Genomic DNA, 13514 nt, shown 5'->3' with positions numbered 1-13514 from the left:
CTATATGTTTAAAATGTGGAAAAGAAAGAAGAGAGATCCAAATCCGTGTCTCCCTGCTATTCAGGTTGGGAGGTCCCTGCTCCCTTGCACTTGGGCTTGCACACCCCTCACTGCCTGTGCCCTCCCTTGGACCTCCACGTAGGGGCCCCCACATCCTCAGCATTGCCCAGGCTTTACCTGTCCCCATCTCGATCAATGGCTTTGTCCCCACAATGTCGCACCCTCCTACCCTGCCTCTGCTTCCCAGCCCTGTCCTTGCTCAGGGCCTTAGTGAACCTCTCATTGGCCTCCCTGTCTTGGTGACTCTTCTAGCCAAGCCTACTTTCAACACTGGTGGGGCTCAGCTTGCCAAAGTCTTCCAGTCATATGCTCTGTACTAGTACAACAGGTCCTAGGGGCGTGGCCCCCTAGACTGTTGGAACTGGGAGGAAATCTATATTGGGGTCCCCTTGTCTGCCTTTGTTTAGCCGAGAATTCCCATCTCTAATAAGTTCACAAGTAATGAGGTTGATGGTAGTCTGGGGACCATACTTTGAGAACCAGTGCATTAGGAAAAGGTCGTCTCTACGGTAAGATCACGCATGCCTATGTCGAGGGACGCCTGTCTATCAGGCTGAGATCACACACACCCAACATCAGGCTGATGTGCCCCCCCTGTACTCCCCCATTACTCACAATGGGGTTCTGCTGCAGCACCGTACGCTCAAGGTCGCCTTGTTCCCAGAATTCGGCAGCAACCAGCAGAGCTACCTGCAAAAGGCACACACCCCCCCCGCACCCCCCAAGTCAAGCCCCAGCCCAGATCTTTCTACCTTTGCTCCCACCCTTCCTGGCTTTCCAGCTAGGTAAAAAGTTAACCCCCACCCCTGCCTCGCTGGCCCCTTTGTTGTCATCACAGGAGAGGCACTAAAGTGGTCTTGGTGTCTCAGCAGATGAGACAAAGGTGGGCTGCTTCTGGAGCTGGGAGTCCAAGCCGAATCAGCTGCTGTCACGATGGTGGGACTCCCGCCTCTCAGGTCAGGAGGGCTCCATACCTTACTCTGCACTTCCCAGGGCTTGGTGATGGCTGAGAGATCACATGCGGTCATCATCATGGCCCTGCAGATAAGGACACCATCCATCAGCCCGGAGCTAAGGAAGCTGCAGGGGCTGGTTAATTCCAACTCTCTCTCCTTTCTCTGCACCATGTTGCAAGGAGGGGGGCACTGCTGCTTGCATCTGGAGGTTGGGCTTTGAAGTCAGAAGGAGGTTAAAATCCTGCCTCTGTCAGTTGCCAGTTAGTTTGGCATGGGGCAATTAAACCAACCTCTGTAAACCTCAGTTTCCTTATCTGTAATAATAATGGTACTTTCCTCATGAAATGGAGGCAAGATTAAATGAGATAAAGTGTGTAAAAATCTTCGCAGAGGGTCCAGACATAGTATGTGCATGATAAATATTGGCGATAATCGCGAATGTCTTTTGGGTTTTCCTTATGTGACACACACTGTTCTAGGTACTTTGAAACATCGATTTCATTTCAGTCTCAGCACCTCTTCAGAGCATTTCTCTCCTGCCTAGAGGAGACCAGTGTTTCTCAAGCTTTATTTCATCATCCTCCACTTTCCACATCAAACAGCCTCTATACACGTGTTTTCTGTAATCAGTCCACCATGAAATCTTAATACCGTAGACACACTGTGTATGTGTTTGGAGGGCCGCCGGTCACTGTGATACCTAAGGCTTTTTTGCTCCATCTCTAGGAACTGCTTTTTGCCCACGGCAGGGAGTAATATCACCCCCATTAAAAATGCACGGAAAAAGAAGGACCACTTCAGTCATTTCCGGAAGCCTTGCATGAAGAAGTAGAAGGAAGAATTGGGGACAGAAGGGATGGAAAGATAAACTCTTAAAGCGGTTTCACAATAATAGGAAGAAGGTAAGACAGGTATTATTACCTATGTAGGTACAGTCAAGGACAGAGAAGGAGGGGACAGGGACAAAGAACTGGAGGGGAGGGGGCGTTGGAGAGGGTGTTTCAGACTTGGGGGCATGGTGGCATGCACGTCCAAGATGGGAACCCAGGCCCGTGTGGTGCGGATGTGACCTTCCAAGCTGGGAAATGGAAATTGTATCCGAGAAGCCGTGGAGAGCTATTGAAGGTTGAGGACCCGGGCATGACCTCTTTAGAGCTATGCTGCAGGAAAGCAGTCTGGCAGTACCTGGAGGACGGAGCAGAATGGAGGGGGTGGGAAGGAAGGAGGGGACTGTCTGGGGAGGGCAGCGGGGCCTGACCTGCCGCTGTGTCTGCTGGGCAAGCCACCTGGGTGGGCTCCGCCTGATTTGGTGAGACATGGTGAGGCAGGTGGGCAGGGGCTGGGGAGAGGGGATAGTTGGAGAAGGCTGGGGGTCTTGCTCTTTGGATGATTTTACAGTTAACCAGCTGTATCTGGCAAAATTTATATAAGCTGGTCTGGGAAGCCTTCAGAATTACTCAGGAAACAAAGTGGGGGTCACCAGAGGAGAGGGGCTGAGGGAATGAGCAAAAGGGGGGAAGGGGAGTGGGAGAGACAGACTTCTGGTGAGAGGATGAATACCTCAGGAGGGCGAAAGTCACAGCATAGGGAATACAATCATCGGTATTGTGACAGTGTCAGATGGTGACAGATGGGAGTGACGCTTGCAGTGAGCACAGCGAAACCTACACAATTGTCTAATCACAATGTCGTACACCCGAAACCAGTGTAACATTGTGTGTTGACTATACTTCAATAAAGAGTTATTCACGAAAGAGTAACAGGCTGTTACCTCTCACTAAGTAAACCCTCAGAAATATGTAGGATTCTTTGAGTAAATAGGCTTTCAGAAATGCATACAGTTCTTGCAAAACACCTTCATGCTTTGTAATATAGCTTCAAAACACGTGCCCTCTGTTTCATATCAAGTGTCATAGACCCGTTACCATCAAATAAACTGAGCAAATGGCTGTCTGGCCGAGCACGCAAGAGTTCCTGTCCCCCGGTTACCCAGCAGTGTCCCCATTTTCAGTCCACAGGTAGGTGCGGCTTCAGGAGAGCCCTGGGTGTTTACTTTCCTTGGCTGGAGAGTTCATGTGAAGATCTCTCCCACAGCTGCGGAAACACACCCAGTGTTCTCCAGACAGAGACTGCATGCCTGGGAAAGGGGGAGCAGGGGTGTGAGGACTTCTGGGCGCCAGAAAAGCAAATCCAAAGCCTCGTGGCCTAAAGACAAGGCATCGCATTCACTTCAGCACCCCTTCCTGAGGTGCCGTGGGGCCAAGGTGCTACATGAGGTCTCGGGCACCCAGAGAGGCTGGCAGAGAGCTCACAGTCACTAGAGAACAAAGAGCAAAAAGCTATCATCACAGTATGCTGAGGGAGATGGCAGAAAGAAGTATAAGATTTGAGAGGAAAAAAAAAATCCAAAGGTGAAAACAACTAGCTCAGCTCAGGGCATGCAAGAGATGGCAGTGGAACGGGTCCCTGAGGGGTGCCTAGGAGTTCTCTCAGAAACTGTAGAGTAAGCAGAGATGCAGTGGAGAGTACGCAGGATTGCTACAGGGTAGAGGGTCGTCCAGGAGGGGACTGCAGGGAGCCTCCGTTTATCCCCCCTGTACCCATATGCAGACACCGGGAAGGGGCAGGTTCACAGGTCCCTGCTCTCGGAGAGCTGACACACACGTTGGGGAGTCATGCATTTACCACACTAATGGATGTGAACATGTAAACAAAGGCTCTGAAGGAAAGGAATTCGATTCTAGGTGAACAGGTCTGAACCGACAGGGAGGGCTCCCTCACGGAAGTGACCGTGGGCTGAGGTCTGGAGACCGTGGAGCTGTCCATTTGGTAAAGAAGTGGCGGGACACATTCCTGGCAGAGAGAACCTGCAGCGCAAAGGCCCTGGTGGAAGGGAATCTGGCACATTCAAAGAGCTGAAAGGTGGGAGAAGCTCAGGAAGCAGCAGGAAAGGGAGGAAGATGAGGCCTAGAAGACAGCCAGGGCAGGCCCTCGGAGCCTGGGCCATTCATGCCAAGAACAACAGGAAAAGCCGCTGAAGGAGAGTTTGAACAGAAGCGTGAAGCAATCAGATTTGCATTTTACGGGGTCACTGTGGCTTTCGTGTGGAGGGGACAGGAACACCAGCAGGGAGACGAGCCAGGAAGCCATTGCAGGACCGGGACAAGTGTCCGGATAAACAAAGCATTTAAGAAGTAAACTCAACAGGGCGTGGGAATATGCAAAGTCAGGAAGCAGGGGGGTTGGTGACATGAGGGAGGGCAAACGACCACGGGCTTAACAGGCAGAAGAGAGCCAAAGTCAGGAAGACTTTGTATGTGGGGACATGTGAACCTTAGCCTCTGGGTCAGCAAGAGGCATCAAGAGGAGGAGGGCATGGAATGAATGGAGAACAGTCTGTATAAAATGCCGCGCCGGTGGGTGCCTGAGTGGTTCCGTCAGTTAAGCATTTGCCTTCGGCTCAGGTCATGATCCCAGAGTCTCCCTTTCCTCCCTGCTCCTGCTCTCTCTCACTATCTGTCTCTCTCTGCAATAAATAAAATCTTTTTTTTAAAAAAAAAGCCACGTGGGCCTTTGGAATCAGCAACTAGATCTCTGCTCTTTTCCTTACTTGCTGTGTCCGGGCAAGTGACTTCATGTCTTTGAGCCTTTGTCTGTTGCTTTGTAAAAGGAGATAATCCTATTAGATTGCATCATGAAATTCTGACTTTGTGCGTCAAAAACAGTCAAAAGCAATTTCATATGGTTTGATGTAATATATGCCTCCTAAGGGCAACTGTGCCCATCACATAAGATAATCGTGTGAGTGCCCACATTGTCCTCATCTTCTTCTTCTTCTTCTTCTTTTTTTTTTTTTTTAGATTTTATTTATTTGATAGAGAGAGCAAGATCACAAGCAGGGGGAGTGGGAGACAGAAAGCAGGATTCCTGCCAAGCAGGGAGCCCAATGTGGGGCTCGAATCCCAGGACTCTGGGATCATGACCTGAGCCAGGACCCTGGGATCATGACTTGAGCCGAAGGCAGAAGCTTAACAACTGAGCCACCCAGGTGCTCCCGTCCTCATCTTTATCATCAGCTTCATCTCATTAGCCACGGTCCCCCAGGTGCTCAGGGCTGGCAGATGGAAGCAAACTGATCTCCTGCTCACCCAACCCATCGTCAAGACAAATGTCTCTTCTGCAAGGCTGTGTGGCTCAGTGGCACTTCTCCCTGACCCTCTGACTGGCCTCTGAAAGCACCCCAGACAACCAGGCCAGGCATTCAGACTCTCCCGGAACTGCACCTGCCCGGCAAGGCCTCAGGAAGCCTGAAAAAGCTGTGGGTGTGCAGGAGAGGGGGAAGGGGAAGGTTTCCGGTTCTGATGCTCCTGTTAAGGCCCGTGGGACACTAGGTAAGTCACATTGTCTCTCCCCGTCCTCACTCTCTTCATTGGCAAAACACTAGACCAGGGGCTGGCATACTTTCTCTATAAAGGGACAGATAGTAAATAATTTCAGTTTTGTGGACGATGTGGGTTCTATTTCAACTCCTTGACTCTGGCATCATGATGTGAAAGCAGCCGGGGGGGGTAAGGAAAAGCAATGCGACCAGGGCATGGGGTACTTCTAGGGGCCTGTGAAAATGTTTAAATTTTAATTTCTTTTCAAGTCAGAGGAAAAAAAACAATATAATAATGATGAAGATGGAAGAGTGAATTCAGCCCACATTGTATTTGTCTTTATACCAGCATACAGTCATAAAATACCATTTTTAATAATTTTATTTTAATGGAGGAAGACACCTCGGAGGCAAAACTGCCTAGGGGCCATCAAAGTTATAATGTGACCCTCTGCAGAAAAAATATTTATGAGTACCGAAATGTGAACTTCTTACATTTTTTATTTTGTCAGGAAATCTTCTTTTGATTTCCACCCCTCCCCCAACCCTTTCAAAGTGTAAAGGCATTTCACTCATGAGTGGTACAAAAATGGGTGGCAGGCTTTACCCCCCAGTGCTAGACGATCCCAAAGCCCTTCCTAGTCATGGTCTGGTCAGACTGTGAGGAGTGAAACCGGAAATTAAGTGGAGCTGTAAAGGGTTTCATGAAGAATGGGCAGGCACACCCTCCATCCAGAGTAACTTTCACACCTCAGCCCAAAATCAACATACAGAGGTAGTTTCCGCTAAGAACTAGCTATGCAGCTAGGAAAGACCAGTAGGTTTAGGATGTGTCAAGGGGTTAAGTATGGACCTCAGACTAGAGGGGGCTCGCTGCCAGGAGCCCTGCAAGGTCATCAAAGCATGGGGGGAGGGGGAGTGTTGAGTGTTTTCCTCACAACAACCAATTCTGACACCAACTTGGTGTCCTACGATTCAATTCTGACATGAACTGTCAGACTCCACAGGTTGAAGGGCTTAGTCCCCGAAAGACTGTCCTCACTTCAGAGGTCAGTCATGAATACCAAGTCCTCCGGTTGCCCACACTATTGTCCAACTTGGCTACAAAGTCGGGAGTTCCACAAACATCGCCTTCGGGTTCAAAAAGTTGCTGGGACAAGTTCACAGCACTCAGGGAAACTTTCTACTTAACATTCACCAGTTTACTATAAAGGATACACTTCAGGAGTAGCCAATGGAAAAGAGACGCTGGAGAAGGTGTGGGGTGGGGGTGGGGCACATGCAGAGTTTCCACGCCCTCGTCAGACGTGTCACCCTCCCAGCACCTCCATGTGTTCACCAACTGGGTAGTTCTTCGCACTCTGTTGTTTAGAGGTTTCTCTGGAGGTTTTTATCATGTAAGCATGATTGATTAAATCATTGGCCATGGGTGACTAACTCAGTTTCCAGGCCCTCTGTTCTGCACAGAGATTGGGGGGTGGGGCTGAAAGTTCCAAGCTTCTAATCATGGCTTGATCTTCCCGATGATCAGCCTCCATCTTGAAGCCCTCCAGGAGCCCACCCAGAGTCGCCTCATTAGAACAAAAGACACTCCTATCACTCCTACGGCTCAGAACATTCCAAGGGTTTTAGAGCTCTGTGTCTGGGAACTTACCTGCAACCAAATATGCCCAAATATGAAATGATATAACTAAAGTTTTTTTCTTTGACCATAGGCCTCCAAGTACTGAAAACTTGAGGGCATTTATTATTATTACACAGTTAACCAACACAACAGAAATCTATTACCTGTTTTTAGAAATAATTATTAAATGCTCAAAGTAAATTTTTTTTTTTTTGGAAATTTATCTCTTAATGAGACAGTATGGATCTTATTTAAAAAATCGGTTAATGGTATATGTCTTTGGTGGGATATTATGCTCTTGATAATTTGCTACAGAACATAATGAAATACATTTTTTCTATTAAAGATCATTAAAAAAAAATCAGTTAATGGGTACCTGGGTGGCTCAGTCAGTTAAGCATCTGCCTTCGGCTCAGGTCATGATCCCAGGGTCCTGGGATGCAGCCCTAATCGGGGGAGCCTGCTCTTCCCTTTCCCTCTGCCTGCTGCTCCCCTTGCTTGTGCTCTCTCTCTGCCTGTCAGATAAATAAATAAAATCTTAAAATGAGTTAATGAATGAATAGTTCTTATTGCTGATTTAAGATAGGGTTTAGCATGTGTTTTATGCCAGTTTTTTTCTTTTTACAGATGCAAGTAATTAGAAGCCTTGGAAATGGTAGTTTTTTTTTTTTTTAAACATTAAGTCTTAAATTTTTTTTTAAGTTTTTTTTTAAGATTTTATTTATTTATTTGACAGAGAGAGATCACAAGTAGACAGAGAGGCAGGCAGAGAGAGAGATAGAGAGAGAGAGAGAGAGAGAGGGAAGCAGGCTCCCTGCTGAGCAGAGAGCCTGATGCGGGACTCAATACCAGGACCCTGAGATCATGACCTGAGCCGAAGGCAGCGGCTTAACCCACTGAGCCACCCAGGCGCCCTTTTTTTAAAGATTTTATTTATTTGACAGAGAGAGAGAGATCACAAGTAGGTGGAGAGGCAGGCAGAGAGAGAGAGAGAGGAGGAAGCAGGCTCCCCACTGAGCAGAGAGCCCGATACGGGGCTCGATCCCAGGACCCTGGGATCACGACCTGAGCTGAAGGCAGAGGCTTTAACCCACTGAGCCACCCAGGTGCCCCGGAAATGGTAGTTTTGTTACAGCGATGTCACTCAATTCGTTCAATTCTTCAAAATCATCTGTTAAAAAGTATACTGTGATCATTCTTCTGAATGATTTATCAGCTGACAATTCCATTAGGTTCTCCTTCAATTTTGTTTAAAGCAAACCTTAGAATCACTCACTTCCTCAATTTCTGGGAAGTATGCCATAAAGATTTCGCCAAGGCTTCTAACATGACTATTAATTATACCCTGGACACTTTCTTTGTGGCATTCTGGTTAAGCCAAGATACTCAGAGTGGGTGAGGTCAATTAAAGCATTATTAATTTAAATTTATCTTCCAGTGTTGTATTTCTTATAAAGCACTTTCATCCTCAAACAAGTTTCAACTCTTTTCATCAAACCTTTGTAAGCTGCAGAGTTGATGCACTGACTTTACGGAAATGTTTGCCATGTAACGTGATTGGAAATGCCTATCTGTTACTGTCCAGTGAAGCAAGCAGATCAGACATGTTTTTTCAGAGAGAATCCGATTTCATTTTCCAATTCAAGGAAGCATGTTAGAATGCATCCCAGTGTCATCCATCTTGTTTTTTATTCTCAATTCTAAGAAAGGTAGATAGTCTGGTATGTAGGTAGAACAGATACATGATAGACAGATGACAGGTGATAGATGACAGAAAGTGGCACAGATTAACGGAGTGCTGCTATCATCAGTACTTACTCTGATACCCTTTTGCCCTGATATCGGGGGGCATCCCTGGACAGTGGTACGTTCTCTAAAGGAAGTAAGATTGTTAAATAAAAAATGCCTTAGCTACTGCTGCCCCAGTGCACAATCCAGGACAGTATTCTCTTTCTCTAATGCCTTGTTATGCATTATATAGAGAGAGAGAAAGAGAGACAGAGACAGAGAGACAGAGAAGGCCCAAGTAAGACTATTTTGTAAGGAGGGAGAAAAGCAAGGGGACTGGCAATGCTTCAACTCCTGTGCTTTCTCAGGAAAATATTAAGAAAGAGAAAACTGACTCCCTTGAGGGCCTCGGTGCCCATGTAGTTCTCAGAAGGCTTTTGGCTGGGAGTAGGGGTGGGTGGGGTCTGTGTACCTCAGTTTAAAGACTTCCTGTTAAAACTCCCTTGGCTTTGGCAGTAAAGTCCTGTCTCCGGCCTCTTTTCTTTTCTTTTCTTTTCTTTTTCAAAGATTTTATTTATTTTTTTTGTCAGAGAGAGAGAGAGAGAGAGAGCACAAATACACAGAGTGGCAGGCAGAGGCAGAGAGAGAAGCAGGCTTCCTGCTGAGCAAGGAGCCCGATGTGGGACTTGATCCCAGGACCCTAGTATCATGACCCAGACCAAAGGCAGTCCCTTAACCGACTGAGCCACCCAGGCATCCCTCTTCTCTCTCTCTCTCTCTCTCTCTCTCTTTTTTTTTTTTTTAGATTTTATTTATTTGACAGAGAGAGAGATCACAAGTAGGCAGAAAGAGAGAGAGAGGAGGAAGCAGGCTCCGGGATGCCGAGCTGAGAGCCCTATGCGGAACTTGATCCCAGGACCCTGAGATCATGACCTGAGCCGAAGGCAGAGGCTTAACCCACTGAGCCACCCAGGTGCCCTTCTCTTTTTTAATTAAACACTGTATCTGGGTAATCCTCCCTGTTATTCTCTGTACAGCCTGCCTCACATCCCTCTATGTGTGAAAGTACTGTGACGTCATTGACCCGTTCCCCCCCATGGGTTTATATTTGTTTTCAGTCTTTTTGGCGATTACAAACAAGGCTGCGACCAGCCAGGGACACAGCCGTACCTCATTGGCACACGTGGGGGACAGCAGCGGGAGGGCGAGTCCTACACGTGGGACTGCTGGGTCAGAGGGCGGGCATTTACACCGCCGTCCATGGAGGCTCAGCAGCGATGTCTGTTGACCTTCCCACCGCAGTGAGCGGGTTCCCGGCTGCCCCTCACTCTGCCCAGTGCGGTGTGCTTGCAAACGTTTTCACTGTGGCTGAGAAGAGGGGTGAAAACATTTTATCGCGCCGTGGTTTTATTATGCGTTGCTGCTCGTGAGTCTGGTCACCGTCTTTTTGTATGTTTGCTCGCCTCTGAAATCCCTTTTCTGGGAAATGTCTGGGGAAAAGGAGGGTTTTGCCCATTTTTCTATTGGATAAGTCTTTTTTTTTTTTTTTTTAATTGTATTAATGCCTTATTTACTAAGGAAATGGGCTCTTCTGTCATAAGTTCTGTTGGATACATTTCCCAGTTTATCACCTGCTTTCTGACTTCAGCTACGCCTTCTTATGTGTGGTGTGCAGAAATCCCCAATTTTTATGTAGTTAAATTTGTCAATCTATTTATGACTTCTGAATTTTATGTCACACTTAGAAAAGCTCATCTGAAATTATTTCTTTTAATTCTACCATGACTTTTTCCCTCTCTTCCTTTTTTTTTTTTTTTTTTTTTGGTTTGTTTTCTCATTATTTTAAGATCTTGATCCATCTGGAACTTATTTTGCTACCGGAGTAAGATAGCGATCCGGCTTTGTGATCCCCTATGGTATCATACAAAATATAACTGGTCTTTGTTTCTGGTTCCTGGAACAAAGCTTCTCAAACCCTTGGAATTTCCTGAGGGATAAGAGTGTCCTTTGTAGAAAGCCCACTGTGGATTTAGGCTAATGACCATGATTTCGTGTGGGATCCCTAGAAAGACTCAAGGCGGGTTTGGACACCAGAACTTCCGAGCAGATAGAGGGCTGGAACCTTCTGCCCTACCCGTCACCCTCTGTGGAAGGGTCGGGGTGAGAGGGAACTGTAGAGGGAGCTCGGCAGAACTCACACAATGGCGATCTAATGAGCTTCAGGGTTGGTGAAGCACCCATTGGCAGGGAGGGCGGAGCACCCCGGTTCCACAGGGATGGACGTTCCCGTGCTAGTGACCCTTCTGACCCTCGCTCTACGTATCTCTTCATCTGGCTGTTCTTCTGCAGCCTTTACAATAAACTGGTAGATATTAGAACATGTTTCTCTGAGTTCTGTGAGCTGCTCTAGCAAATTAAGAGAACCCAAAGGTGGGGTCCTGGGAACCTCCAGTTTATAGCCAGGGGGTCAGAAGCAGAAGTAGCAACCTTGACTTGCATTTGGTGTCTGCAGAGGGGCTGTCTTGTGGGACCAGCCCTTCACCCGTGGGTTCTAGTGATATTTCCACATAGACAGGGTCAGAATGGGGTTAAATTTGTAGGACACCCAGACTGGGTCCACCAAGAAATGGAGGAAAAAAAAAAAAAATCAGGCTACCTTACAGTCCCAATGTCATTTATGAACTTAACCCTTTCTTCGCTGGTATAAAATCCACTTTTTCGAAAAGTTTTATTTATTCAGGCAAACTCTACACCCCACGGGGGGCCAACACACAACCCTGAGATCGAGAGTCATGTGCTCTTCTGACTGAGCCAGCCAGGCACCTATAAAATCCACTTTTAACACAGGCATAGCCTTTCAAGTCTGCCCCATGGACCTGTCCCACTCATGTCTAGGACCGAACTGCCTTTTGTTCTGCTTCTTCCTACCATTACTTTTGTATTTCAGAATTTTCTGGCTGTTTTGCTTCTCATAAGAATTTTGACATTGCTTCCTAATGATCCTCAACATAAAGTCAATATTTTCCTTGGAATCACCTTACAGGAATATTTATTAGGGAGAATAGATGACATTTAATATTAAGTGTCCCTACCCAAGAACAGGGTGTGCTTCCCACTTGTTCAATTTTCTGCTGCACCATTTTGAAATGTCCAGTCAGGCAGCGTCTGGTGCTCCTGGGAGCAGTCATAGCCTGAGGGTGCCCCGTTGCTCGGTGGGGGCGGGCCGCACAGCTCCTCAGGATCAGGGGATCTGCCTGATTGGACGACTGCAAGTGAGAAAAGGGCAGCGTGCCATTTTCCTCTCTTCTCTGAGCCTGTCCCAGTAGCCACCTCTTCTCTGTTGCTGTGACTTGCAACATTTGTGGTTTAATCAAGCCTCCTCTTCACAGAAGCATCTGGAGATAAAACCTGATAACTGCCTTGGGAAGGAAGTCAAGTCTTGTCTTCCCTGACCATAGATACTTAGGACTCAGCACAGGGGAGTCAGGGGACCCTTTGGCTTGGGCCACTAGTCACCAAAGGCCTCAAATGTACACGTCTCACCCTGTCATCATTTGAGGTGAGTCACAGAGGCACAGTGAGACAACTAAAAGAAGATAGTCTTTAAAAACTTAATTGTGAGTCCCATTACCACACCTCATGCCAGCCAGGCACTCTAAATTTAATATAAATCACGTACCTGATTTGTGATTAGCAGCGCTATATTGTAGGACATTGACATCTATAAAGGAATGCTTAAAAAAAATTAAGCCTACATATTTTGAATGACACATAGATATCACTCAAATAATAATTGGTATAATGCTTTGTGTTTCATCAAAACCTTTAAAGTCCTATCACTTTACCACCCAAATTCTGAATCTTATGATAGAAATACTTCAAGTACTGTGCATTTTATATACAGAGAAATAAAGCAATAATATATTATCTTATATTTTAGGGTTAAAATAAAAATTAAACATATGCCATAATTTCTGCAGTTCCGTGAGGGCATAACTTCATTGTTTCCAGATGTTGGCAGCCTCCAAAATGGCAGGTGTCCCAGGATTCTCTTGAGGGTAGCAAGGCCTGTCAGTGCAGCATCTCACCTCAGGGACCCTGGGCTTAGGAAAATCAGGGGTTAAGCCCCGTCTTACTCACATAACAATTTCCTTCCGTGTCTGCTCCAACATCATGTACTGAGTCCACTCCTGTTGGGATTCATATGTCTTAGACTGATCCACGATCTTTTGGAACATCGTCCTTTTCCTGTAAAACACACCAGTTCGTTAAAGGAGCTCATCTTGGAATAATGCAACCTCCAGGCTTCTAACACTGTCTGTTTCAGACCGAGGCTTCTGAAAACAACATAATTAACAAAACAAAGTGGAAAGAACAGAGGCCTGGGAGTGAAGACCTAGGTTCTAACCCAAACTCTGTTTCCAGCGTGTCACCTGATCTTACTTAGCCAATCTCTTCCCCTGGACTTCAGTGTCTCATGGATACAGTGGGGGGTAAGACTGTCTAACTTCCAGGGTCGTAGTGAGAATTACTGTTCCATAGCATAAGAGACAGTGCACAGAACATATTAAATCATTGGCTCTATGGTGTTTATTATTATAGTCATTATTATGGTTATTCTTGTTCTTAAAATGAAAAGAAATACCAACTTGAAATACAGGGCGAGGTCTGTGGCAATGATTGCTATGTCCATCATGTGGATGGCGTGCTCGTGCTGTCTGCGATTGAGGTTTTGAAAGATATTCAGGCTCTAGAGAGAAAACCGTAG

General features: G+C 46.7%; 1 protein-coding gene across 1 annotated transcript in view; it reads right to left on the bottom strand.

Annotated features, from left to right (window-relative positions):
* Nucleotides 1-13514, bottom strand: part of LOC111140965 (phosphodiesterase 6A) — a 57796-nt gene that overhangs the window by 4876 nt on the left and 39406 nt on the right. Inside the window, exons 16-19 of the mRNA XM_022493244.1 lie at nt 13396-13496; nt 12887-12994; nt 1035-1098; nt 676-750 (exon numbers count right to left, since the gene is read on the bottom strand). Of these exons, the coding sequence (XP_022348952.1) occupies nt 676-750; nt 1035-1098; nt 12887-12994; nt 13396-13496 (348 nt within the window). The remainder of the gene's footprint in view (nt 1-675; nt 751-1034; nt 1099-12886; nt 12995-13395; nt 13497-13514) is intronic.

The sequence above is a fragment of the Enhydra lutris genome, unplaced genomic scaffold (genome assembly GCF_002288905.1).
Source record: "Enhydra lutris kenyoni isolate GAN:26980312 unplaced genomic scaffold, ASM228890v2 scaffoldscaffold5, whole genome shotgun sequence".
NCBI lineage: Eukaryota > Metazoa > Chordata > Mammalia > Carnivora > Mustelidae > Enhydra > Enhydra lutris.
Note: the sequence above shows the minus strand (reverse complement) of the source record. Positions and strands in the feature narration are given on the sequence as shown.